Source organism: Trichophyton rubrum (genome assembly GCF_000151425.1).
Source record: "Trichophyton rubrum CBS 118892 genomic scaffold supercont2.7, whole genome shotgun sequence".
NCBI classification, from domain to species: domain Eukaryota; kingdom Fungi; phylum Ascomycota; class Eurotiomycetes; order Onygenales; family Arthrodermataceae; genus Trichophyton; species Trichophyton rubrum.
This window is the reverse complement of record NW_003456422.1, coordinates 1162423-1188880: the sequence shown is the minus strand read 5'-3', so window position 1 is coordinate 1188880 and position 26458 is coordinate 1162423. Positions and strand designations below refer to the sequence as shown.

The 26458-nt window shown below is 45.7% G+C and overlaps 15 protein-coding genes across 15 annotated transcripts; 6 read left to right on the top strand and 9 right to left on the bottom strand.

Moving 5' to 3' along the window:
- Positions 1–255: 255 nt before the first annotated feature.
- TERG_06420 (uncharacterized protein) lies at positions 256–2274 on the top strand (the record flags this gene model as incomplete). The annotated part of the gene is made up of 1 exon (XM_003233383.2): positions 256–2274. The coding sequence occupies one exon, from the start codon at positions 256–258 to the stop codon at positions 2272–2274; it is 2019 nt and encodes a 672-aa protein (XP_003233431.2).
- Positions 2275–2570: 296 nt separating this feature from the next.
- TERG_06419 (uncharacterized protein) lies at positions 2571–2993 on the bottom strand (the record flags this gene model as incomplete). The annotated part of the gene is made up of 1 exon (XM_003233382.2): positions 2571–2993. One exon carries the CDS (start codon positions 2991–2993, stop codon positions 2571–2573), a length of 423 nt encoding a protein of 140 aa, XP_003233430.2.
- Positions 2994–4351: 1358 nt separating this feature from the next.
- On the top strand, positions 4352–5903 carry TERG_06418 (tRNA dimethylallyltransferase; the record flags this gene model as incomplete). The annotated part of the gene is made up of 2 exons (XM_003233381.2): positions 4352–4423; positions 4497–5903. The coding sequence occupies 2 exons, from the start codon at positions 4352–4354 to the stop codon at positions 5901–5903; spliced, it is 1479 nt and encodes a 492-aa protein (XP_003233429.2).
- Positions 5904–6000: 97 nt separating this feature from the next.
- Positions 6001–7633, bottom strand: TERG_06417 (uncharacterized protein; the record flags this gene model as incomplete). The annotated part of the gene is made up of 7 exons (XM_047748615.1): positions 6001–6146; positions 6214–6510; positions 6576–6746; positions 6811–6914; positions 7050–7079; positions 7219–7487; positions 7562–7633. 7 exons carry the CDS (start codon positions 7631–7633, stop codon positions 6001–6003), a joined length of 1089 nt encoding a protein of 362 aa, XP_047604601.1.
- Positions 7634–8257: 624 nt separating this feature from the next.
- TERG_06416 (uncharacterized protein) lies at positions 8258–9510 on the top strand (the record flags this gene model as incomplete). The annotated part of the gene is made up of 4 exons (XM_003233379.1): positions 8258–8301; positions 8396–8643; positions 8711–8863; positions 8930–9510. 4 exons carry the CDS (start codon positions 8258–8260, stop codon positions 9508–9510), a joined length of 1026 nt encoding a protein of 341 aa, XP_003233427.1.
- A 121-nt stretch (positions 9511–9631) lies between these two features.
- Positions 9632–10489, bottom strand: TERG_06415 (uncharacterized protein; the record flags this gene model as incomplete). The annotated part of the gene is made up of 1 exon (XM_047748614.1): positions 9632–10489. One exon carries the CDS (start codon positions 10487–10489, stop codon positions 9632–9634), a length of 858 nt encoding a protein of 285 aa, XP_047604600.1.
- Positions 10490–10981: 492 nt separating this feature from the next.
- On the bottom strand, positions 10982–12732 carry TERG_06414 (uncharacterized protein; the record flags this gene model as incomplete). The annotated part of the gene is made up of 1 exon (XM_003233377.2): positions 10982–12732. Exon 1 carries the CDS (start codon positions 12395–12397, stop codon positions 10982–10984), a length of 1416 nt encoding a protein of 471 aa, XP_003233425.1. The 5' UTR covers positions 12398–12732.
- A 401-nt stretch (positions 12733–13133) lies between these two features.
- TERG_12403 (uncharacterized protein) lies at positions 13134–14016 on the bottom strand (the record flags this gene model as incomplete). Its single annotated transcript, XM_003233376.2, has 2 exons — positions 13134–13877; positions 13939–14016. 2 exons carry the CDS (start codon positions 14014–14016, stop codon positions 13134–13136), a joined length of 822 nt encoding a protein of 273 aa, XP_003233424.2.
- Positions 14017–14192: 176 nt separating this feature from the next.
- TERG_12402 (uncharacterized protein) lies at positions 14193–14837 on the bottom strand (the record flags this gene model as incomplete). The annotated part of the gene is made up of 1 exon (XM_047751364.1): positions 14193–14837. One exon carries the CDS (start codon positions 14835–14837, stop codon positions 14193–14195), a length of 645 nt encoding a protein of 214 aa, XP_047606907.1.
- Positions 14838–15983: 1146 nt separating this feature from the next.
- On the top strand, positions 15984–16418 carry TERG_06412 (replication factor C subunit 4; the record flags this gene model as incomplete). The annotated part of the gene is made up of 1 exon (XM_003233375.2): positions 15984–16418. The coding sequence occupies one exon, from the start codon at positions 15984–15986 to the stop codon at positions 16416–16418; it is 435 nt and encodes a 144-aa protein (XP_003233423.2).
- A 965-nt stretch (positions 16419–17383) lies between these two features.
- On the bottom strand, positions 17384–18293 carry TERG_06411 (uncharacterized protein; the record flags this gene model as incomplete). Its single annotated transcript, XM_003233374.1, has 3 exons — positions 17384–18093; positions 18175–18199; positions 18261–18293. 3 exons carry the CDS (start codon positions 18291–18293, stop codon positions 17384–17386), a joined length of 768 nt encoding a protein of 255 aa, XP_003233422.1.
- Positions 18294–18589: 296 nt separating this feature from the next.
- On the top strand, positions 18590–19650 carry TERG_06410 (ubiquinone biosynthesis protein COQ11; the record flags this gene model as incomplete). Its single annotated transcript, XM_003233373.1, has 4 exons — positions 18590–18650; positions 18738–18792; positions 18869–19170; positions 19229–19650. 4 exons carry the CDS (start codon positions 18590–18592, stop codon positions 19648–19650), a joined length of 840 nt encoding a protein of 279 aa, XP_003233421.1.
- Positions 19651–19751: 101 nt separating this feature from the next.
- On the bottom strand, positions 19752–20795 carry TERG_06409 (uncharacterized protein; the record flags this gene model as incomplete). Its single annotated transcript, XM_003233372.1, has 3 exons — positions 19752–19799; positions 19871–20509; positions 20568–20795. 3 exons carry the CDS (start codon positions 20793–20795, stop codon positions 19752–19754), a joined length of 915 nt encoding a protein of 304 aa, XP_003233420.1.
- Positions 20796–21058: 263 nt separating this feature from the next.
- TERG_06408 (uncharacterized protein) lies at positions 21059–22969 on the top strand (the record flags this gene model as incomplete). The annotated part of the gene is made up of 1 exon (XM_003233371.1): positions 21059–22969. The coding sequence occupies one exon, from the start codon at positions 21059–21061 to the stop codon at positions 22967–22969; it is 1911 nt and encodes a 636-aa protein (XP_003233419.1).
- A 485-nt stretch (positions 22970–23454) lies between these two features.
- On the bottom strand, positions 23455–26103 carry TERG_06407 (uncharacterized protein; the record flags this gene model as incomplete). The annotated part of the gene is made up of 1 exon (XM_003233370.2): positions 23455–26103. The coding sequence occupies exon 1, from the start codon at positions 25924–25926 to the stop codon at positions 23455–23457; it is 2472 nt and encodes an 823-aa protein (XP_003233418.1). The 5' UTR covers positions 25927–26103.
- Positions 26104–26458: the final 355 nt, after the last annotated feature.

Below are 26458 nucleotides of genomic sequence, written 5' to 3'. Positions count from 1 at the left end.
GGCAGTAGTGACCATACTATACGAATATGGAAACCAGATACCTCCAGTCTGCCGAAGTTTGTACAAGCGGCAGTCGTGGAGGGGTATCATGAAGGGTCGCTGAATTGCATTGAGGTCGCTTGCGGGTCAAATAATTTTGTCTCTGGGGCTGCGGATGGCACTGTGAAAGTCTGGAGTTTAACTGAGGAGAGTGATGAGATAAAATGCCAACTACTGCAGAGCATTTCGTTAAAGCCTCGATATTTCCCTCTTGCTATGGCTCTAAAACTCATACCTCGCCAAAATTCGGGAGCCAAGTCAGATGGAATGGTGCTTGCAGTTGGAGGCACTAGGGCTACAGTCCAGATATATTCTGCGAAGGATACCAATGGCCTCAAGTTTGAGCCGAGTACTACTCTAACTGGACATGAAAGCTGGATCCGTTCTCTTGCGTTTTCACCTGTCAAGGATAGCCCTACCGGTGAAGATGGGCCTACAAACTCTCAGGACTTCCTTCTTGCTTCATGCAGCCAGGATAAATACATTCGCCTTTGGAAAGTGAGCCTAGGAGAAGGCACTACTTCAAATACGCCTCAGAATGTGGAAGACCAATTGTTAGCTGGAGTGGAGCAGGCGACTTTAACTCCAAAGGCGCATAAGTTTGACTTGAATGGTGCCAAATATTCAATAACATTTGAAGCTCTTCTTTTTGGCCATGAAGACTGGGTTTATACTGTAGCATGGCACCCAAACCCTCTCCAGCAACAGTTATTATCTGCTTCCGCAGATAACTCTTTGGTCATCTGGGAGCAGGACCCCGTAACTGGCGTCTGGTTTTCTTTATCGAGAATGGGAGAAATTAGCTCTCTTAAAGGCTCTACCACGGCTACCGGTAGTGCTGGTGGCTTTTGGGTTGGTCTTTGGTCACCATGCGGGGATGTTGTTGTGTGCCTAGGCAGGACAGGCAGTTGGAGATTCTGGAGACATGATACTGCGGCAGATGTATGGCTTCCTATACCAGGAATCACAGGACACGTTAGAGCAGTTTGTGATATTGCTTGGGAGACCAACGGAGGGTATCTTTTGTCTACTAGTGGAGACCAAACAACGAGATTATATGCTGAGTGGAAGAAGGGCAACCATCACTCATGGCATGAGTTTTCACGGCCTCAAATACATGGCTATGACCTCAACTGCCTTGCACCACTAGGCCCATCTAGATTTGTGTCGGGTGCCGATGAAAAGCTTTTACGAGTCTTTAATGAAACCAGGGCTGTGGCTAATTTACTTACACGGCTAAGTGGACTAGCTAACCCGAAAAGCGACGAGGACATGCCTGATGCTGCAAGTATTCCAGTTCTAGGGCTGTCTAATAAAGCAATGGACGAAGAGGTTGGCGATGACGAGGGAGCAAACGAAGCCGGCGACCAAGGGGAACAGCAAACGGTGCAGCCAGAAGTATATAACCTGGAGTTTGACCATCCACCGCTAGAGGACCATCTCGCCAGACATACACTTTGGCCGGAGCATGAGAAACTATATGGCCATGGATACGAAATATCAGCAGTCACTGCAAGTCATGACCTATCAGTCATCGCTACTGCATGCAAGGCTAGTTCTATCGACCATGCAGTCATTCGTTTATATGACACTTCAACATGGAATGAAGTACGGCCTCCGTTAACTGCCCATTCATTGACGATAACCTCATTGCGATTTTCTGCGGATGACAAATATCTGCTCAGTGTTGGGCGTGATCGGCAATGGGCGGTTTTTGAACGAGACTCGGTCAACAAATTACAGTTTAAATTGCTTGCTTCCAACCCGAAAGGCCATTCAAGAATGATACTGAGTGCGAGCTGGGCACCACATCCAACAGCTACGGTATTTGCTACGGGTGGCCGTGACAAGTCCGTTAAGATATGGCTCAAGGAGGATGACACATTTACTGCCAAAACCACAATCCCTTTCTCCTACCCAATTACTGCTGTCGATTTCCTGCCTATATCGGTGCATGGTGGACTCTACATCGCTATTGGAGATGACTCGGGTCGGATATTTGTCGGCAGGGTCCAGGTAGAGAGTTTGGAGGCAGGAGAGATGCTCGTGATTCCACAAACCGAGTGCCCGTCAAAATCTGTTACTCAAATAGCCTGGAGGCCAGTAAAGGGACTGGTAGAAGTTCATGGAGAGGATGTGACTGCAACTGGCAGAAAACCCGGATACCAGCTTGCTGTTGCCAGTGAAGATTCTTCAATTCGTCTATATAATATTGATAGTCTTCCGCCAAAATAGGTAGGTCCCTGTACAAAAGAGGGTAACTATCTAGTTACAATAGTGAACGGCCAAAAAAAAAAAAAAAAATAATAATAAAAAAAACGAGACAAGGTTCTAAAAGACCAAATTCCAACACAAAGGGCAAACAGTGTTTATTGTCTATGGCGTTGAGGCCGCGCCTATGCTCAAATGCAACCACCCAAGGGCATTAACAGCAGAAAATAAGAAAATCTAGCTCACCGTTAAGGGTTAACGTGATAGGTTATCTCGATACGCAAGTATCACATTCAATGAACTGGACGTATGCCTGCTACTCATTCATCTCTGATGTCCTCCTTCGCCTCCGCTGGTCTTCCGGGTCGAGGACCACGCTCCTTCATGTCCTTCCTTAGCCATTCCAGCACCAGTTCGCCAAGCTGACTGTTCTCCGACATGCGAGGACGGTTGCTATAGAACTTCTCCATAGAACCCCAGTCCCTTACATGGCCCATGTGCATATGTACTAGGTGTGTAGGCCATTGAGCGAGGTTGTCCAGAATATGGGTAGCATAGACAATAGTGCAAGGCCTCCTTTCAGTTTCTCGTTTCAAAAAATCTAAGAAGTTGCTTCGGCTAAGTAGGTCCAGGTCAACAGTGATTTCGTCTAGCAGGAGGAGGTTCCAGGGCCTCAGTAGGCCCATGGCAAGCTGCACACGTCGTCTCTCTCCATCAGACACAGCATGCATGTGCCATGACATGTCGATGTCAAGGATATCAACTAGCTCATCTCTTCGTTCCGTATAGTAATCTCCACCCACAGACGCAAGTAAAGTCGGCACATCGATATCGGTTCGAACGATAGGGTTGAGAACCCATTCGGTTCCTAGGTACGTGACGCCTTCGAGGCCTTCTTTGAACGGGTCAACTCCACCAATGACGATGGAACCGTTTGGTGCAAGGCGTTTGCCTGAAAGGAGCCTGAGGAGCGTACTTTTTCCGGCACCATTGGCTGGATAGAGAGAATTAAAGACAGAGCAGAGACAGTTTAGAAAAGGCAATTAATGTGAAATCGCGGAGTGAGGATGGTGGTTCATGGAGGGTAAGTGGTATAACAAGGATGAGGGATGGAGTCTGCTTTACCGCCAATCAAGAGTGTTCGACTGTTCTGAGGGAGGTCGATAGTGATATCTGACAGTCCTGTCGAGCCATCGGGGAACTTGTAGCTCAGGTTATTGATATTTATATCGGTACTTGGGGTGTTGTCGGAGGACGCCATTGGGAGGGTTGAATGTGCTGTAGATAACTACTTCCAATGAAAAGAACGCCAGCTGGCAGGGATATACCTAGTTCCTGATGGACAGTAACAACAGAGGGTGTATTGCTTCCTCCGAGGTTGGTCAGTCAAGGGGAGGATGTCTTTGATGCTTTTATATAATTTTCTGTCTCTCTCAAAGTCCTTGAGAAACTTCCCTTGCAGACCCCGACCTAGACGCAAAACCACGTGAAGAGATTTATAATCACCGAGTGTTTCAAACGATCCATGTCAAAGCGCTCACTAGTTGGTGGTGTCTCTGTGCTGTTTCGCATTGGGTTTATTTCAACATGTCCAAAAGGGTGCTAGAGGAAAGCATTTGCTGGGCTGAAAAGTTGATAGTTATGAGGGACACGTTAAGATCTCCAAGTTCTATAACCGGCTCTCGGATATCAATGTGTGTGAAAATTCGGCTTCGTCAATGCCATGCGGGGGGCGGGGAGTGTAAATGCTCCTTTGAGGATATGAATACAATCTTTGGTAAGACCCTATAGTGCGAAGTCTTCTATGGAGGTTTATCAAATTGGACGGGAGAGCATCTGTCATTGATATCTCAAATCTGTGTATTGATTCCGTGTAAGTATTGTAATTGGTGTAAGAAAATATGTATAGTTGCACTACCTACAACTTAATTTATACGAGATCATACACATGTAAATTACAAGTTCTCGTGAGGAACTTTTTCTTCCTCCTTTCGCATTGAACATCAAATGATTGCAAACCATTTTCAGAATAGAGCATGAATTTATCGGTTACCGAGGACATGTAACACATAAGAATATGTTCAGATTTACTCGATCACTTATGGCAAAGACAAATTCGACTATGAATCCTTTAATTGCTGTGGTTGGCGCTACAGGGACGGGAAAGTCCAAAGTGAGTAGCTAAAGAATACTGTATAACTGTTATATGCCTTAGAGTGATAGCATGTACTAAAGACTTTACATAGTTAGCTGTTGACCTTGCTGTCCGAGTCAATGGAGAAATAATCAGTGCAGATGCTATGCAGATGTACAAGGGCCTTCCGATAACCACCAACCAAATACCCATTGAAGAGCGACATGGTATCCCACACCATTTGATCGGATGTGTAGACCTGGATCAGGACCCTTGGAGGGTTGGAGTATTCAAGAAGGAGAGTCTAAAGATCATCGATGAGATTAGGTCAAGGGGTAAAGTTCCTATTTTGGTTGGCGGGACACACTACTATACGCAATCCGTTCTCTTCCATGAACCCTTACTTGATGAAGGCGAGGGGAATCCGAATAGCCAGATGTTCAAGCCATCGGAAGGACTTCCAAATTACGAAGTTTCGAAGGCAGAGTCTGAGGAGCGTGTGGACTTTTCGATACTGAATGCTTCCCCTGAGGAGGTCTATGAAAAATTAAAAGAAGTGGACCCCATAATGGCAAATCGGTGGCATCCAAACGAGAAGAGAAAGGTGCGACGGTCCCTAGAGATCTATTTACAGACTGGACGGCGAGCTTCAGATATATATGAAGAACAGAAAAAGAAGATTAGACAGGCAGCGCTGCAGGATGACGATTCCTGCGAGGCCGGTGAGTTCGAGGATCCAGCCACTCAGCTAGGCCAGGCGAGATTTTCTCTTCTTGTTTTTTGGGCCCATACTGAAAAGGAGGAATTACGGAAGCGACTTGACAAGCGTGTGCACGAAATGATAGATCAAGGCCTATTGCAGGAAGCCCAGAGAATGTTCAAATATTTACAGGACAAAGCCTCGGAGGGAGTTGAAGTCGATCGAACTCGCGGAGTTTGGATGTCAATTGGGTTCAAGGAACTGGAGCCGTACATTAACGAACTGCTCACAGCAAAGGAGGAACCAAATAGCGAACTTGATAAAGTGAAGGAGGAGTGCATTGAATCAATTCAGGCTGCCACAAAAATATATGCTAAACATCAAACAAGATGGATTAGAAATAAATTGTGGAAGGCTTTAGGCACTTCTGGGATGACAGACCGTCTTTATATTGCTGATTCAACGAATGTGGAAGATTGGGACACTGTTGTACGCCAGCCTGCCGAAGAAATCGCCTCAAAGTTCCTTTCTGGAGTCTCTCTCCCGCATCCCAAAGAGGTGTCGGCGGTTGCAAAAGAATTCTTTGAATCTGCGAATGCACCTGCTCGCTTTGAAGTTGATGACATTCCTCAGATGAGGATATGCTCGACCTGCAATGCTACGATTGCCGGAGCAGATACCTGGGAAATCCATATGAAAGGGAGGAGACACAAGAGAGCAGTAAAATCTGCTGAAAATAGACGGCGCCGAGACGAATATTTCCAGAAATTGCGAGAGCAGTCCGAGGAGAACAATCGTGACACTTGTCTGGAAGCATAATTACTTGTGGTCAAAGTAGAGGTCGCTTAATGACGCCAACTGCATTTAATAGATGAAGGCTAAACGGTAGCTTGTTTCAAAGCAAGCTTGCTGTGGCCTACCCTTGCGACCTCCATTCGACAAATTCAGGGGTTAGGATATTTCCATGGCCAGTTTCTTGGGTTTTAAGCACTTCGATCTGACCAGACTTGGCAGCCTTTCGAATTTTCCAAACCCCTTCCGAGTTCACGATTGTCTTCAGCCCTGAATGGTACGTTGCCCGGATTAGCCGTACGATTTCAAGAAGAAGATTGCTGACTCTATAACATACAAGTCAGAAACTGGGAGGCAAAATTAATACACGTGTTTGCATCCCATGTATTTGCCCCTCTTTTGGGAATACTGGGAATCTCATCCGTAGTATACTCTTCAATTGTTAGGAGATAACCATCTTGGTCACGCCGGCCGACAATTATTTTTGGAACTCCGAGAAGAAATGATTGGACCCAGAATTTGAGAAGCTTGCGCTCAAAATAAATAGCGTCGTTTGCATGTCGTATTGTTGCAGATGTCTTGAGTTCTACCCAATTGATAGGGTCGTCTTTCTTGTCGGGCTTGCAGTCCCACACTTTGGCACAGGAATACCTATGTGAATATTCAGCTCCTTGAGTTTGGGTTTAGATGGCGGCATACCTGCATCGACCTCTCCAGCAAGAAGCATCCTTATATTTCCAATTCCCGTGCGGACAAGCGAGCAATATTGTGGATTATTATTCACAACGTCACTTTCCCTAGCTTCGATTGTCTCTCTACTTACCGCGTCCCATGGCTCCGAGAGTATGGAGACGGTCTCGAACTTATAACCTGGTTTCAAAAGAATAAGTAAGTAGAAGGCAACAGTTGTTTTCGGTCAAGTCAAGGGACATACCCCAATATGACATCATATCAGATGAATGAGTTCCTGGGCGCACTCTTCTATTTGACTGTTCTTTAAGTTGCTCAAGGTGGTAAGAGTGAGACTCTTCAATAAATCTAACATATCAAGAGGGTCATTGGTGAGCGCACCGCTAGTGGTAATGGTTAGATAGAGCAGAGTCTCACATTTGGCCCTTTGGAAAGGCGAAGATGTCAGTATATCTTTGAAATTTAGAGGAAAAGGGGGAGCACACTTGAAAACATGTGGCATTCATCTCAAATCTGAATGAGAAAACCCAATGATAAATTAGTATTCAGGTATCAGGTTCCCGAACGAGGTAGTGTTTTATTACCCGTTCATAGTATCATAAGGAGCGGTGAATATCTTTAGAATGGGGTCATTAGCATCCGGATGCATCACCGCTGGTGAATAAAATATGGACTCGCCTTGGTCATCATTCCTCTCCATGTAACAAAGTCCATATCATATTTCCTCCCTTTGTCCTTTTCGGTCGCAATAATGGTGTCAAGGAGCGCATTGAGATGCTTATCTTCCGATTCATCACGTTGTATAAAGGTGTCAAAGCCAGCCTTTAGGTCTACCGGTAATTTTGGAGGATAGTAGTAACGGAGGCCAGAGTCATCAAGTCGAAAACGGTGCCATTCGTCATAAGAAAAACAAGCGATTTCCTGGATATTTATAACAGAGGCTTCTGGTTAGCCTAAATCAGCTGTACACAACCAGTTACTGCGTATAATCCCACCCTTGGCCGCTTTAGGGGTTCCGATATTCCACAGAATTTCTCGACAGGCAGGGTCTCAAAGATAGCAGCCATGTTTAAACAACTATGGAGCATGTTAGTTCTGGCTGGTAGTGCAAGACAGGTGGTATATTACAGCCCATGGATAATAGCAGGCACTTGGTTATTCTGAATAGTCCTATCTAGTTAGTTAAGGAGCGCCGTCGTTTTCCTAGTTATATTTGATAGTCATGCAGGAGACGTTAAGCAGGCTATAACTAATCAGTTGTGAACTAGGTTAATTCGAATCGGCTCAAAATAACTAGTTTGTGGTATCAATATATAAATGGAGTCTTGGATATCAGCGTCAACAATAATTTAGGTAGTCAGTTGTTATTGGTAGGTAGTTAGACGTAAAAGGATGCTTGTTAGTGTTGTGACGGAGAGCTTGCCTAGGTGCTAGATAACCAAGAACGCTCTCTGATTGGCTGTGTTGACGACACTCTTCTTTGGATGCTTTCCCTCTTGCATCTCGAAAAAGAGAAAGACATATATTGCACGTCCAGACTCTTTCTAACTCTTCTATAATAATAGTTTGTTTTACAATAATAGCTCGATTCTACACCTGTGGCTTATTCCTAAATATATTTCACATACGCTTCTCTCCCATAGCAGCTAGTTACCCCACATCCAGAAGGCCACAGCAGAGTGGTGGTTATCATGACCTCTCGAATTGAGAAAACCATTGCCCGGCAGCAAGAGAAGTAAGGCTGAAGCCTCAAGTCACTAATCGTTTAATACCCTTGGTTCATTTAAGATTTTGTATGCCACTTCTAATTATCATTGTGCTTGCAATAGGATTGCCTCCGGAGCTTACTACGAATCCCACCAGCAGCTCCGTGTGATCGCAGCACGATATATAAAACAGTCCAACTACGATGCAGCTGCAAATATACTATCCGAGGGTGCTAAGGCACTGCTACAAGCTGGGGCTCAGCAGGGCGCGTCTGCAAGTGGTGGAGATCTAGCAATCATGCTGGTATTGGAAGTTTACAACAAGGCGGGGTGGGAGGTTGCGGATGATGAAGTCGGAAAAAAGAGAAAACGTACGGCCATCGAGACTTTCCTTCCACTGCTGAATTCTTTCCTGGAATAATACTAATCTTTCCTTAGAACGACTCATTGAATTGCTTCGGGAATTCCCACCAGAGGAGCCAACTAGGAAGAGATATATAAACGAAATTATTTCCTGGAGTTCAAAATTTGGGGAGTTAGAAAGGGGTGACTCGGATTTGCACCACTCTATTGGATCTGCCTATGCACAAGGTATGTTTATCACGTCTTGACGAGTTTGATTCTTAGGGTTGGAGTCTAATCCAGGGCGGATGTTAGAAAATGAACCATACGACGCCGAGAAACATCTCGCTTTCGGGACTGTTGAATCCGCCGACACTCTAGCAAAATTAGAGTATAAGTGGTACACATATGACGAGCAGCACACAGCCGGGATATACTGCTGCCGCGCTGTCTTCCCTTATCTTCTCACTGGCAACATTCTGAACGCGAATAAGGCCTTCGTGGTATTTACACAGCTCCTTTCCACATCGGAGCCTGGTAAGTCCCTCGGTGTTCAGGAAGTAAGCAGCCAGCAGAACGATGTTCGTGTATACCCCTCTCTACCTCTGCTTAACTTCACAAACCTACTCCTGCTCGCAATCCAGCGCGGCACTCCTGATTTATTCAGGCAGCTTCTCAAGCAGTATCAGTCCCATATTCAAGAGGCAGGTGAATGGGACCATGCTTTGGCCCACATCGGAGAGCTATATTTTGGTATAAAAATACCAAAACAGTCAAACCCGTTGATGGATATGATGGGGATGTTTTTCGGAGGGCCATCCAGCCGGTCGAAATCGAACGAGCAACCCAAGGCCTCTAAGAGAGTGGAGGCTCCACCGTCCCTCGACCTAGATTAGGCTCTTAGGTACGAATTATAGACAATACTAGCCCTCCATGGATAAGAATTTGGTAGTCCGGGCAGATGATTGTTGTAGGCCAGGATTCTTTCTGTAAAGAAACCAAGCAAGCATTTGGCGGCTATAGTTTGACTTCTTCCTCAGCTTCGAACATCCAATTATCCTCTTCGAGCTCTAATACTCTGTCCCTGAGGTTTTGCTGAACTAATAGGAACACTTCTAGGGTTATCGTTAGCAGGTGTTCTAATAATACTGGTTTTATTTCCAGGAAGACAAAAAGCAGAAAGTGATGGTCAATACCAGATGGCTCGCCATGAATATGCCTACTCCTATTATGACGCATCATCTCAACAAAGCTTGCATCAATCTCTGTCTCCTTTGTTAGAAATAGGCTTTTATACCTAGAACTGACTCCAAGTGCAATAAATGAAGAGAGATGAAGCATACTTTCTTTGTCCCTCCCAGCCAATTCTCCTCCCTCTTCAACTGGTATCTCAGCACCTCCAGAGTGCTCTATGCCTTCCATTGAATCGCCACCGCCAGCTGCTTCAAACACTGCTGGCGGTAGGATAGGGATATCCAGCTTGTAGCATCCATTCTTGTCACGAGGGACAATATCACCGTTATCAGGACTAGGCGATAGAGACGTGCCAGACTTAGGTACTGATTTCGATATATTGCTTCCACCAAACGGGTTTGAGTTTCCACTCAGGCCTGTATTGGTGTCCATTGGTATGACAGAACCATAATCTGAGGATGTAACAGACACCGAGTTGGATGCTAACTGCTGGCTCCGGGAATTGGTTCCAGAATTGAATAGAGTCCTGCGCACTGATGGAAGCGTAGATGTAGGTTGGGAAGATCCAGTTCTTGTGGAGTTTGGCGCCTGCACCGTCGTGGACGCATTTGACGCGGTAGTTTGTGTTGTGGTAGCGCTACCCCCGGAGGGGATGCGTCTGTGTCGCTGCCGTGATGTCATGAAGGGCGCATGTTTCTCGTGGGCAATCTAAAAATGCGATGTCGAATATTCGTAATAAAGCTAGGGAGAAATAAGAGGTGCTGTCTTTCGAAGGCCTGAGAATAAAATAGAAGAACTAGGTGGTCAGGTCGCGTTGTGCTAGCAACTCATTGAAGTGTTGGTTTTGATATGCGATTAACCTTCATGGCCGCTTTCAGTTCTTGCGCGGGAGCGAAGCCAGCTTCGGAAATAAGTTGGCGCCGCTTTAATTAACTACCTAACGAGTTATTCTGACTCGGGGTGCTTTGCGACTACATTCAACTTGTTAAAACACATATATATCCAAAGCTGATAAGCCTGGAATTACTGCAAGAGCGCAGCCCGTTTGTTGCCTATGACTGGGACTCCTAACTACGCAGAAACACTATCCCTTATAATTAGAAGTTGGATTTGCTAACTACTTAGCTATTATTCCTTGAAAAGTTACTTGCGAGACTCAACTTTCATCACAATCTATGAGCCCGTGTCTTTGAGATTGAAAAGATGTAAGCAGTATTCCAAACTTTTCCGCTGGATTTCCGAATATAGCTTCATGCTATCCTGCGTTTTGGCACCCAGACATTCTTCAAATCCCCTTTTGTCTTGTTCTGATTTTATAGTCGGATTTTCACCGCCAGTTTCACCAAGGTTTGAGCGGAATATCCCAGCGGCAGAAAAAGGGAGGAAATCTTCATAGGTCACCGGCTTGAATTTCACAAGCCCTTGGCCCAGCAACCCATCTATCGAAGTTGGAAAAACAGCACTTTTTTCTGATAGAAGTGCGAGTGCTTTACTGGTTGGCTTATAGTAGCAGAATATAAGTTCCTGATCTCGAAGGATATCTTTATCATCCGGAAATGCGGCAAATACATCTGCTAGAACTTGGTCATAGGCCGGTGCTCCAAGTTCCAAACCTCTTGTCCTATCATTGACTTCCGTGAGAAGAATGTCGTACAGCTGCCGACCCTTATAAGTCAACGCGGCACCCCGTTGTTCAATCTCGCCAAATCTTGCGGTATGAATACCTTGCACCATTCCATTCTCAGAGGAATGGAAGTATACTTTCTCATGGATTGCTTTAAAGCTTGTTTGCCTGAGAAGTATCCCATTTTTCCGAGGCGGGGGACCTTCTATCCTTTCCTTGACTTCCAACCCTCGTAACTTCATGGCTACTTGTGCCTGATCAATATCCAGAGTCCTGGGTGTGAGATGGTTGATATGAGCACTTCGGAAGGATGCAATGTCTGCTAGAAGGGGGTGTTCATCCCTGAGCTGCAAATATTCGTCATGACTTGTTACAGCAGTTTCATGCCAACGAAATACTTCCAGTGTCTCCTCGATAAACTCGTCCACCAGGTCAGGTACAATTCCCCCTTTTATTTCCGCCTCATCAAGAAGGTCTAGGAGACGACTGGAGAAAATCCTTCGTTTTCTCAGTATGGCCTGGGACAGATCTCGAGCTTCTTTTCTTAGCAAGTCGGGCCTCAGAAGTGTCGTGAAAACTCGAAATGGGTTCTTCTCGAGCGCCTCGGCATCGATGGGTCTGAATGCAGTTGCATGTAAAGGCAATCCGGCGACGCTAAGGTCATAGTATCCCACAGGATACATGCCAAACTGAGAGAATAATCGCCTAATCGTTGAAAGTTCAAAAGATGTCCCAAGGCGAATTGCTCCATGTCGCTCGAGCGTGAGTCTGTCAATATCTTTGGTATCTGGACCACTGGTTCCCACTCTTGTGTTCGATTGATCTTGAGATGCCAATCTTGCGTTGACTTCAGTCACAATATCGATCAAGTCAGCATATGAAGGCACTTCACTTTTATACATATCCGACATCGCCTTGGAAAACCTAGTACGCAACGCGTCTCGGTCACAAAATGTTGCACCCATATCTTCAGCGTTGGTCTTTTCTGGTTCCGCTCTCTGTGGTTATTTCGTATCTGGTCCTTTGGAAGACCAGGTATATATAATCACGGCTACGGCACCTACAGTAACTAAATGACTTGAATGCAATACCTGGTACGAGGCGGTGAAGTCGGAGACTTCTCCACTCACATTTAATATTTTGGATGAAACATGTTAATGAACAAACTACTCCGTACGGATTCTTGTACCCTTGTAGGGAACCAATCACTGGATGTTCATATTCGTGTTCGGAGTTCCATTCTCTCCATGTCGTTCATAGCCGGAATAATTCGTACTGCCTCCTAGTTATTGTAAAAAAATAAAAAATAAAAAAAAATAAAAAAAATAAGATAAGAGAGGCTTGGAAAGAGCAGAAGCCCCGAAGACCATAATGCTAATTACTGTTATCAACAAGAGTTCGACAAGGGCCAAATGAAAGCCGTCCATACCAAATCATGGGTGGGTATACGGCTGATCGTAATAATGCCGAGGGGGCAGGTGAGGTGTCGGCAAGTTTGCCGAGAGCCGAAAGGTTTTGCCGGTCAACAACAACCCCTTTCTCCGTCGTATATAAAGGTGATTATTCAACATTCTTTTGTCCATGAAAAAGTGTTAAAAATATTAATAGAAGGATATAAATAGACATGACAACTATGAACAGTATAATTTCACCCAAGTTATAGGGCGGGCAAATACTAGATGTAATAACACTGGGGAAACCTTAATTCCCACAAAGCCCAGGCACCAACCTTGCCTTTTCACCAACGAGGCCATCAAAATATGACAACAGGGTTGTGACGGGGACCATATCCAATAAGCCAAGTTCCGGGTGAGAGCTGCGCATGACTTGGCCACTGAACAAAACTCGTACAAAGTACTCCTTCTCACGGCCCCACGTAGTCTTTTTCTTGGAGTAGAGTTCGAACACAATCTCGGAGCCCATGCCGGGCCAAACCATAACATCCAGCTGGAGAATCGATAGAAGCCTGGAAACACTTCCATCATGGGCGACGTTGTGTCTATAGAGCATCTTCCCATCCTTTCCAGCTACCTGGTCATGGAGATGCTGAGCAAGTTCTGCGATCCAGACACCTAAGCTAGATGTGCTAGCAGGGAGAGAGCTTTTGGAGTCGCGATACATGTAAGAATACTCGAACTGGCCCAGTCGAAATACCTTATCAGCCTGAGTCCGAGTAATACATCTCGAGATGTCTTTGATATTGCACGGCAACGGCTTGGCATGACAGAGACGTGCCGACAAATTATCAAAATAGTGGTCGAAACTGGAGTGCCATCCGGAGTCGGATGGAGAGACGCCAGAAATAGCATCTAACTCTGCCACAAACTCCTTTGTACGGGCTAGATGGTCAGCCCATGGTGTGTTGGGAGCATCCTTCGCACCTGAAAAGAGAGCACTCGATTTTGGACAAGAATATTTAGGTTCAAGTGAGTCCGTTTGTGGGGACTTTAAAGATATTATTAGCTCCGATCACAAACTGAGAGTGCCTATAGGATTGGTAACATACCTCAACGCTGAGAGGTACATCTCCTTTGATGCCGTACATTCCATTGATAAGCATTCCTGCAACTTGGCTAGTGATCATGTTGTTGGTCACACGAAACGAGACTTTGCTTTGGTCCAATTGGGGCGGGAGAAAATGTAGGAGCTTATGGTAAACTGCAAATAAGTCACGCCCATGCTGCCACGAATCATCGAGTCCTTCCTTTGAAATCTGGGGAAAGCTGCATGATCCTTTGAATCCCGAAGGCTGGAAGGGATTTATTGGGTTCTGATAACCCTTCCAATAGGATTTGGCACTGTTTCGGCCCTGCTTTGGTTCACCGTAGTAAAACAAGCCTTCGTCGTCACAGTCCCAGCGGTAAGATTCTTGAGGGAATGTATTGGATTGATAAGGAGTACGCTTATGGTGTCGGTGTATCTATGAACTATTTTAGCTACCATCAACGTTAATATGCTTTCCTGGAGACATACAACTTCTACATATTGCAACTTGTATTTCTTTGGGGCTTTTGGGTATTCTCTGGGGCGGACGTGTGGCATATTACACCAATTGTATTTGCCATATTCCTTGTCTGGTGTTTGAGAGGAATCGAAGATGAAGCCATAAACTCCGTTGCTATTCAAGACCTTGCCAAGGTTGTTGATGTCGGTAGCATTGGGAGCATGCCATGAACCGTCCACGGCTAATGCTTGCTGGACCCCAAGCAGTGCGAGAAGTGCTAGTGGTGATTTGATGCCCGGCATTGTATCAGTGCCAGCTGCCGTCAAGTTTAAAAACAGTCTTGTATAGCCTCCAACTTGGGCGTAAACCAACGTTATAGTGAATACCAACAAGACAAAACAACCGAGACGACCATTCCAGGGAGGGAAGTATTCAGCTATATATATACACACGCACGCCATACAGGGATGCCACTCTCCCCATATTGAAGCCCCGAGCTAGCCTTGATGTAACACGCATGCTGAGCGTAGCTGGAAGAGAAAGAGGAAGAGCAGAGAGGAAGAGAGCTACCTCTTTAGGACTAGGGCCGGGGCCATGGGGCGCCACGTGCGCGTCTCTTTCGACTGCGATTTAGCGAATTTATTGTCGGCGGCGGGAAAACGAGCGGAGTGGTTCGTAGTACGAGAAGGTCGCAATTAATTCGTGCATTGAAGCTGGCCCGGGGATGAAGGCGGCTTTCCGCTCAAGGTCCCCCGAGAGGCTTCCGATTGCTATGGTTCGATCGGGGCGCCGCCGCGGACACGCTCGCTCGGCCTTCGGAAGGGTCGAGATTACATAATTACAGACAGTATCACGTGGTGATAAGGAAGCCCATCCACGATAAGCTTAAACGCGAACATCGCGTTTGCTCAATTCTAAATTGAACTCGACTCCAATCTAGGCACAAGACGACGCTGGATACACAAGATACTAGGTTGTATATTTCGAACATGGCACACGCAGAATCATCTACTGCAGCTGCCAATAAAATTGCTCGCGCCGACCTTTCAGGTGCTCCGGTCAATTATGAATTACCCTGGTAAGGGAGCTCATGAAAGGAGTTTCAAGGGAAATGACGAAAAGCTGTGATAGAATGGCTGACGGGTTGCGGGCGTTGATAGGGTTGAAAAATATCGACCAATTTTTCTCGACGATGTTGTGGGTAATACTGAAACGATAGAGCGGCTAAAGATTATCGCTCGCGATGGAAACATGCCCCATGTCATTATTTCTGGCATGCCTGGAATAGGAAAGACAACCTCGATTCTCTGCTTAGCGAGACAATTGTTAGGCGATACATATAAGGAGGCCGTACTAGAGCTTAATGCCAGTGATGAACGAGGTTTGCTAAACTATGCTCTGAATTTGTTCTATATGGTTAATTAATGGCACAGGTATCGATGTTGTTCGTAACAGAATAAAAGGATTTGCACAGAAGAAAGTCACATTACCCCCTGGCAGACATAAGCTTGTCATTCTTGATGAAGCAGACAGGTGAGCTGAAATACTGATGTCATGAAAAAGTATTACTTGCATGCAGAAGCTCTTGTACCTGACGTCTTATTAGTATGACATCTGGCGCTCAGCAAGCCCTTCGACGTACTATGGAGATATTCTCGACTACAACTCGGTTTGCATTTGCATGCAATCAATCTAATAAGATTATTGAACCTCTACAATCTCGTTGTGCAATTCTCAGGTACTCGCGCTTAACAGATGCCCAGGTTGTGAAGCGGTTGATGCAGATATGTGAAGCCGAGAAAGTTAAATATTCCGATGACGGAATCGCTGCACTGGTGTTCAGCGCGGAAGGCGATATGCGACAGGCAATCAACAATTTGCAGAGTACATGGGCTGGATTTGGCTTTGTGAGCGGTGATAATGTTTTCAGGGTTGTAGATAGCCCACATCCAGTCAAAGTGCAGGCAATGATCAAAGCATGCTGGGAAGGAAAGGTTGATATTGCCCTGGATACTCTAAATGAATTGTGGTGCGTGTTATGAGCCTTTATTTCTTATACAAAGTCCCCTGCTGACCTCGTTACTTAGGGAACTTGGGTACTCTGCTCATGATATCATATCAACCATGTTCCGAGTAACTAAAACTATACCCAATCTCTCTGAACATTCAAAATTGGAGTTCATCAAGGAAATTGGATTTACCCACATGCGAATTCTAGAAGGACTACAAACCCTGGTGCAACTCAGTGGGTGTATTGCCAAATTATGCAAAATCAACATGAAACCAGAGCTGTTCAAACCTCAAAAGTCATGAGAACTACATATCTATAGATAGTGCCATGCAAAAAGTTCAACCCAATTGTTTCTAGGTCAAGTGTATGCTATATCCTGACGGTTAAGCCCCTATAATTGATCACCGAAGGGTGAAGTTAAAGTTAAAGTGAGCTGGTACATTTTTATTTTTTATATCGAGATTCTAAAAGCTCTCGCCTACTAATTTCATCGAGGCCTCTTTCCTATTAGATAGAGCGTCTAGCGTTTCCTAATGATACATTTAGGGTAGATCATTATTGGATAGATAGGAGGGAAAGCACCACAAAGCCGCAATGGAGCAGACTAGGCAGTTTGCTGGCTCTTCAGGCCAGATATTCCGCCTATTACTGAATATAAAAACATACAAAACACAACATGTGTTTAAAAGTTGACCTGTTCACAGTTGAGGATATTTTTTGACAAATCCCCTGTCACTGAAAAGTTGACTAATGCGATGTTCAACAGGCGAGTTTGAAATCTTTCTCGTAGTATCCATCGCCGACTAACATTCAAATGCGTGACTGACGGTTAGTCGTTTGGACAGTATTATGCTGACTATGTGACTTCTGGGTCCACTTCATGGTTATGGTGAATGGTTTTCTCGATGGAGAGAGGGAAAGCATCCAAATGGTCATGGGATGCAAAGACCTCCGGCGTTGAAAAAAAAGTCAGGTAACAGCCCTCAAGGGCCTACCTTATCTTTTCTTCTGAAGAAGGCTGGTACCTTCAGTCTCTTTGAGACCCGCAAGAACTTTTTCTCTCTCTAAAAGTTTTGCCTTCTCGTCCTTCAAAATCTTTTCCACTGTTTTTGTTGCTTCTATTATCCGGCCGATTTCCTTTGCTTCAGACTTTCGACTATAGGGATTCTTAGGGCTGTCCGTATGAGGAATTTCAGCAGTTCTTCCACCTACCGCCGTGGGCGGCAACTGGGCTTGTTTTCCCTTTGTCGACTTTCCTTTCGTTTGTTGCTGCGCAACACCAGTCCCGCCAGTGAGCAAGTCGTAAAATTGTTCAACTGGTTCATTAAATAACACCTCCTCATAGTTTTGGCTAACCACAGTTTCCCTTCTTGCCTTTTTTCCTTCAACATCAGAGCCGTAAGGGTGAAGTTTCAGTCCATGCCATAGCGTTTGTGGTTTTTCCATTGACTCTGGCACGAAATATAGCTTAATCTGTATCTCAAATTCACCCCATCCGGTCTCGGTTACTTCGAAAGGTGGTGCTTCTATCGTTCGGACTGATTGCGCATACGTTTCGTGCAGCTTGAATTGCACTTTCTTCAGCCAGTAGGAAATGTCTTCGCCATTAATGCCTCTAACGAATACACGCCACTGGTGAGTGTGGTCTTCCGCAGCGCCTTCGGGTCGTTTGTTAGGATCAAAGGGATATGCCTCGCTTCCGAATACTGCGTTACGCGATATTTCAAATTAGCAACCTCGGGGTCAGTTATTCGATGGACGGTCGGTGCGTTCGCAAATTGCCATACCAAAAGGGCGGAATATCTGGGTTCCCTAGACATCCACGGTTAGAGTTAATATATGTGTATATATCATGGATTCATAAAGTACTTACCCGAACGCGCTTCGTACCTGCTGGCGCGGGCATTTTTTACTTAAATACCCTCTGAGCTCTGCTGTTTGAAATGCTGGCAAGTTTGGCTGTGCTGATATTTCTAGTAGGTATCAGGAAGCTCCAAAAAAAGGGTGATTAGATAAGCCGCGAGCTTATCCGTGGATCACGTTATGCGATCGATAAGCTCCTCGAGCTCCAAGGACTGTTTTTCTTTTGGGAGCTCCAAAGGAAGATTAGAGAAATGCAATAATAGCTCTCAACCGTGGGATTCGGAGAGTCGGGTTTGTTTTACTTCATTTTGCCGAAGCGTGAGACCTCAGCAATTTACTATGACGGCAACAACGGCTGTGGCTAAGAGAATTGTTGTAGCTGGAGGGAGCGGCTTCCTTGGTAAGATAACCCTGATCTATAAACAATATTCCATGGTATCAGAATGATGCAGAAACTTAGGTCTAATACATTATATCGTGTCCTTAGGAGCGAGAATATGTCAATCAGCTGTAGCTAGGGGGTGGGAAGTTGTGTCATTAAGGTGTGCTTCACCAAGAAGTGCTGACTCGGAAGCAGCTTTCTATACTTTCGCTGGCTAACTGATATATACAACATAGCCGTCACGGAGAACCGACATGGGACACAGTCAGCCCTTCGGGCCAGGCCCCACGATGGGCACAAAAGGTTGAATGGGCAAAAGCAGATCTCCTAGACCCCAGTTCGTACAGGGAGTATCTTAAGAATGTCTCTGCTGTTGTACATTCGATGGGCATTATTCTGGAGGCAGACTATAAGGGCATATTACAGGGAAAGGAGTCTCCTATTACCGGGATACAGAAGATGGTTGGGTCCTTTGCGGGCGTAACAACTGGCCCGGGCAAAAGCCAAATGACATATCGAACAATGAATACGGAATCAGGTAAGGGAACCCTGACCAATTTATCAATGAAACATAGCTAATTCCATCGCTTCAAAAGCTATCTCGCTTGCCAAAAAGACAACCGAGGAAAATATCCCAACCTTCGTCTATATATCAGCATCCTCTGGAGCTCCGATCATACCGCAAGGGTATATACTGTCCAAGAGAGAAACTGAATCCTCTATTATGTCCATGTTTCCAAATCTGCGGAGTATATTTGTGAGACCGACCTTCATGTACGACTCATCTCGCAGGCTATCTTTGCCCATAGCGGTGGGAGGTATGATAGCTTCGGAGGTTAATTTGTTAACTGGCGGAAAGCTCTCGGCCTTGGGCTCTATGGCAGAAAAGCCTCTCAAAGTCAGCGTCGTTGGTGAAGCCGTAGTTGAGTCGATCGATGACGGTGACGTGGATGGCGTCGTTAGCCCGAAGAAGATTGAAGACCTAGCAACCAAAGGTTGGAGGAAAACGATGCTTTGAACGTAGCATCATTCTGTGGCCCTATATCTACCCTCTGTAGACTATTATCGACTGTTAAAGTCGGTATTGTAAGATATGAACTGTATCGCTTATCCGCTTAGTTATATCATCGTCCCTCTTTCGAAGCTGTCACGAATCTCGGCAGTGTACTATCACGGCATTTGGTTAGTAGAAACTTCTTTGTATATGCTCCAACGACTTTAACAGCTTGAATGCGTACCTTATTGTAAAATCTCGCCAATTTCTGGTTGAAACGCTTGTTCTTGTCATTGATGTAGGTGACGTCAGCATCATCATCGCCCTGACCACGTTCCCTACGCTTCTTAAGACGGGTTTCCTCCGCCTTCTGCATATCAGCAACTAGCCTGTCAATAGCAGCCCTGTCTGGCCTGTTCTCCACGAAGTCTGTTGAATCAGCAGTGGAGTAAAATGTGCCGTTTTTGTCAATAGCAACGATGTCTCCATTCTCATCTTCAACAATTTCAAGCCCGCCATTGGCAGCTGCACGTTGAACTGCCGCTGCCTTCTCGTTTTCATATGCCTCCAGGTCTGGCTGCATACGTCGAAGCTGTCTCTTATAGTTCTTGTGGGCATCCTGACGGTAATCCTGAAATGCAACATTGTCCCGGTGCTTTTGTTTCTTATCCATTCTCCGATCCCACTTCTCAGACTCCTCAGCAGTCCAGTCCCAGGCACGTTTCCGTTCGAAATCTTCACCGGCAGCTTCTATGTCCGCTTTTAGCAAGCTGTGGGATGCAAAGGCATGCTTGCGTGATATGGAAGATAGAGCGTTGGGGTCGACAGAAAAACGATGTGCTTCCGCCGCAGTCTCCTTCAAATTACTTTTTACTGCAGTTTTCTGTTAACTCGGTTAGTACTTATCGAGATGGGAGACACCATAGAAGGGGTTTCCTTACTGCTCTTGCCTGGAGGGCTTTGAATCTCTGAAGTCTGTCTTGGTTCTTCGATGTCACATCTTCGGCTTCTGCCTTGTTTGCTATCAAGTTCTCGGACTCAGTCTCTGTAGGGCACCTTTTAGATGAATGTTGATCATTCAGTTGTTTCTCGGCTTTATCTTCTTGATGTGACCTTGTGGCGCCGTCGGTATGTTTCACCGTATCAGCAGCTTCGGCTTCGGTAGGCATTATCGCGTGCTGTGCGCTTTAACGATTCTGTAAATATCGGCAAAGTGGGTTCTGGAGAGAGGTTGGAGGCGCGTTTGACAGATGTAGGTAAGGATTGATTTTGGTTGAAGAGAAAAGACGAAGTTCAAAAGATAACTAAAAGGTTAACTACTGTTGATTACATAATCACTGACGTCTTTTCTCTCTCGAAGAACCAAAGGAAGAACTGATCAAATTGATATCAACCGGCAAGCAACACATGGAGTGAGCTGACTCTTGTCTCAATGCGCTCTTTGACGCTTGATGGCTGTCGGCTTGTGACAGAGCGTTGCGGCCCGTTATTATCTTCACAATTTGTCGCATTACGGAATTATTCGCAAAGTTTGCCGGCAAAGTCTTTATTCCAACCGTCCCAAGCACAGCTCCTTCGCTTCGCCATCACTGGCACAACATGCAGCGGACCCGGAGATAGGCTTGATAAGAAACTGGATGAACGCTTGAAATCTCAATTTCAGAAAAACCGGCTACCGAAAAGACTAAGCACTATTGATCCCCTCTCACCACCACTACCCAAGCTTCCGAAAGGCCATGGACTCTCAAGATTGCAAGCGGACGTTGAGACTTTTATCAATTCTGAAAGTTCAGGGGCTAACCTGCTGAAGTCGATTCAATCCCTTGAAAATGCCTTGGATCAGTGTCACACCAGGGTGGAGGGGGAGGATTTACTTATGACAATAAACGGCCTCCTGGCAAGGTTAAATCGGTTGGGGGTCAAAGATACACACCAGTTACTCCTTCTGGGTATGAGTTACGCGGCTGAGAACTTTTCATCCGGCTCGTTAGCTGTATACCTACGGAATTATTCAAAAGGAGGCCATGGCACTTTACCACGGTCCATCAGCGTTAGCCTCATAGACTCATTGTTGAATGGGTTCAAACGCCGTTATTGGGAAGATCCAAGTATCGATAAATCTGCGATGCTGAGAGTGATTATCGGACCGGGGACTGAACCGACTAGCGCAGACACCGTGCATTCACACTTGGATTTCTCCAGTATTCGAGAAAGTGAGGTGTTACCGAAATATTTGCAGCTCCTAGGTGAGCTAGGTGGAGAGAAAATAGTTTTTGATCTTTGGCGTCAAGTCCAAGCTGAACTCGAATATGGGCAAACGGCAGCGATAACTGAGAGCGCTATTGCATCAATCGAGGCTTTCTTGACGCTGGGAAATCCAGGTCGTGCCCTCGAAGCTGCTCAACTAGCTTCAAAGTACATTGATTTGAATGAACACCTTCCGGCCCTAACCTGGAAACTTCTTCTAGAGCACGACTCACACGGGCTCCTTCGGACTGTAATTGCTCCTGCAACTACTGCTACTTTACTACAACGCGACATTCATTCTCTCGAGTTGGTACTGGGTGCTACCTGGTTTAACGATGGAGCCGGTCATCATTACTACCCACTTAACATGGAAGAAATCCACAGTACTAGTGCTGCTAACGACAGCTACCAGCCCAGCTATAATCCCTCAGAGTACACTTCAAGCGTTAAATTCATACGTCAGTTACAGGGCGGAATGCAAAAAAATGGTTGTTCAAGACCTCTGGATAACTTAACCGCCATTGCCGACCTTTTAGACGAATATGAAGGGGTTGATATCCCATTAAAGATACAACTACACGAAAATTTTGATACCTTGGACTACGCTTGGTTCCCTTCTTGTTCACCCGTTGAATTTGTTGGTAATCGTCCTCAGCTAGGACGTGATATAGGCCAACCACTGTCCCCATCATCCCTTGGGCTTATCAGCGCGCATGTTGACGGGAATGGTGTACCCATACGGAGCCTTGGTAATGTGTCTCTAATGCAGCTGGGATGTATCGGTGTTCGAGCATCTGTGGCGAACGCCACCGGCTTGTGTGATTCTATAGAGAGATGGAGGTGTACCGGACACATAATCGCCTGGGATCGACAGAGCGGAAAAGTGGTGGCATTGTGGATTGGAAAGGGCAACGGCGTCGTTCGTCCAGGATTGGTGAAACCAACTCCACCGTTGGAGCTTCCATTTATATTCGGAACGGTTACAATTAGTGACACCGAAGAGGCCATAATTTCCCAATGTGACAGATTAGGGCCTCTCAACAACAAACAGTCTTACTGGGTCGACGTCGATTCCAGTAGCAACTTGTTAAAATGAACGAAACCCATCTTAAAGATTTGCTTTGATTCGAGTCACGTTGATGGTTACCCTGGGGATTACGGAGTTAGCTGGGCTTGCCCTTTTATCTATTTTCTTCAGGTACTTGGTCTCCGGTAACAGGAAGGGAGCTACTAATGGAGCTGAACCATACAAACGACATGTAAGGACCAGAGATACTATACAGTTTTTTAATTTTTATTGTCGTTGATATAAATTATGTACAAGTAGATTCGTTGAATTGCCATGCATAAAAGCCTTGCAGAAACTGAAGATGACGGCTTTGCTCCCACAGTGACTAGCGACATGCTCCACCCGTGTAATACTTTAACTAGTAGGCTTAGATATGTTATTTTTAGTAAGAGAAGGTCTATCCTTGAAGTTAGGGGCCAACGGGTCGTGAATGCATAGACACTCGGAGGGTTAAATCTTGGGTACTCGGATTTGTGTGACATCCGGTCTTGTCCTAGTAGCAGCCATATTTCTCAACGCTTGGCCTCTCTCTGCATGCCATGGTCCTGAGAAGTAATGGGCCGGCGGCGCGGGTTAACTAGCTTATGGATGTTTGGTGTGAAGTCTGAGAAAAGCGGTGACCCCCAGACCTTGTTTGCGTCTGCTACTATCTGGTCCAGGGTCCATGGATTTACCTTCCTGAGCAATAGATTACTCTTTCTCTTTGATGGAGGCCCGTCACCAAATAGTATGGCAAGTCGTGTACGACACACTCGCCGGACAGTATTGGTGTTAATATAGACACCTTTCTCCTTCAGCCGCCTAAGTAAGATCAGCCCGCAGACCCACAGGGCGACAGGATGAGGTGTTGGTACGAATGGATTCAGAGTCGAAGGACCAGAAAAGTTGACTTTTGGCTTGCGTAAGAAGCCACAATTGATAATTGCTTGCTGAAAATCCACACTGAAGATGATGCGTAATGGTGACTGTGGATGGGTGGGAGGTAGGCGGATGTTGGGTATTTGTGGGTTTTGAGTGTAGTTCTGAGGTGAATATGTTTCGGCAAGCCAAAGACATAGTCTTTCAAGTTCAGACCACCGGTGGCTAATAATAAGTTGCTTGAGGCCAGCTTCCCATGATTCAGGGGGAATGGAGCCGCCATACTTTATAACATATTGGAAAATCCCAAACAGGCGTAAGACGGCATCCCTTGCAGGTCTATCCAAGATGGGGCGTGTCCCCATACGGCGAGATGGAAGGATATTCCATATCATCCACTTTATGGTTCTTTTGGATGGTGAAATGTGGTCAGCTTTCATTTTTTCAAGGACCTCAGAGATAAGCCTCCTATCGTCAAGTTTTAGCGCATTCCGAAGTTGTATATTGTAGCATTGAGGATCTTCGGGAGACAAAAAGGAGAGTATTGTGAGAGTCAAGTTCGCCTGGCGCCAGTCATGCGACATGGAAAAGTGGTGAAAGAGAGATTCTTGTGTTTCTAGAGACTCTAAGGCATCTGGATGTTGATCACTATGGATTAGATCGTGGAGAGCTTGGTGATCTTTCCGAGCAATGAAATAATCAACAGCTTTGGCAAACACTGAATTTCCAGTAGATATGCCTATCTCTTTTAGCTGAGAAATTTGGTGTTGCAGCTCAGCAATATCCACAGCCTTTAATGCCATTTGCTGGAGCGTTAAAGGACCGATGGCTCCAACACCAAACATTTTGAGGCCCCCAAGGATCAAGTCGAATGTGAAGGTTTTTGTAGCAAAGAGTCGAGCTCCGAGATCGTCTTTTACCATCGGGGATTGTGTGCCAGTTGTATTAGCGGTGGCTGAGGAAATCTGTGAGGAATGGGATGAGAAGCCGTCAATTGAAGTACCAACAGGCAGGGTGCCGGATTTGATAAGCCCAGTAAGAAAATGACACTGTTGCTGTGGATTGCTGTACTTTTGCACGTGTTGGATTAGTGGCAGAACATCCTCAATGGACGACGGAAAATCCCCACGTCGTATTAAAAAATAATGCATGGCAAGAGCTAATCCGACGCTCTTATGTTTGCATATAATTGGCACCACAAATGGGTATATTCTATGGCCATCGGACAATTGGCATAGACGACGGAAGATATCCAGGCCCTCTTCGGTGGACATTGCAGTTTTAAAAACACATAGGATACCTTCCGGGTTATCCAAGTGGGTGTGTTTTAGCGCTTGATGCCACAGTAGAGCCTTCGGCTGGTTTCCTTCTTTCACAAAGGTACCTACAACACGCTCATAAAAGTATTTCCATCTCAATCCTTTCTCTTTCCAAATGGATTCTGCGTGAGATTGGAGCTCTTTTAGCATCCATTCGTGCTTTAGCCCTATGGAGACGAAAGTCTCCCATAGAAAATCGGCTTCTTTCCCCTCGATAGGGAGTCTAATCCCAGAGCATCTCTCAGCCAACCCTTTCCATATGTCAATGACTCCAGTATCTCCGTAATGTCGTTGGCGGTACAAAAGAAGTTCCCTCCAAAGAGTAAAATCCCGTGAATAGTGGGGATTGTCAACCAATTTGCTCCCTATACTCAGACTATGCCCGAGGTCCGACTCCAGGTCCAATTGCCATGGCTGCAACTTCCACGTCTGCAAATGCTCGGAAAATTCCAAATGATCAGGCTCCCTGGTAGGTATACTCTGATCCGTGTTTATAAGGCATGTCTGCGTCCCTCGAGGCTGCGAAAAGTAATTTGTGAGGGGGTTACGGGGGTCTTCGTTTGACCGGCGGCTGGGTATATCAGGGGTTTCTCGGTTGGTCGCGACGTTGGAATCCTCGGCCTCCGGATTGACAGATGGATCGGGGGAGTAGGCTATCTGTGAACCCACTGACGAAAAGAATGTAGGCCCGCTGACGATTCTGCAGCGACGAGCAGTACTAATAACACTGGTGGATATGGGCGGAGCGACGGGCCTTTGAATGTGTCCCGGCAACAACCTGAGCTGTCTCGAGAGCATAAATAGCATTAGGCGGTCGCCGAAAACCCCCAAGAGGCACGACGGCGGGCATTTATAACCATAGATTTCATCACATATCCGGTGGTCAAGGCCCGTCTCTTGCAATGCCGTCCTGTGAACAGTTCACGCCGAAATATTAATATTGCCTGTTTGATTTAACGACGACCTCCTATCTATGGATGGAACGAATCTTCCTCCGGCCCCGACAAGGACCCCATAGTTATCACGTGGCCCGCAAACCTTAACCCAGGCCAGAACTACCTAATATCACAAAAAACATAGTATTTCCTACTACTTAACATAATAGTAACGTTGCTTGTAAGTATCAAGTTGAAACTTGCTGATAAAGCCCTTTTGTATATTCTCTTAAATCCCCATATGAAGGCATATAATCAGAACGGTAGACATCTACCATAGCTCATCTTGAGGAGAGTGCTGCATATTTCTCATCTACTGGCCACTCCAGTAAGGCCAAACTGTGGAAATTATCCTTGAAGTTCATGCCATAAAAAACCTACACGGGAGTCCAAGTATAGCTTTT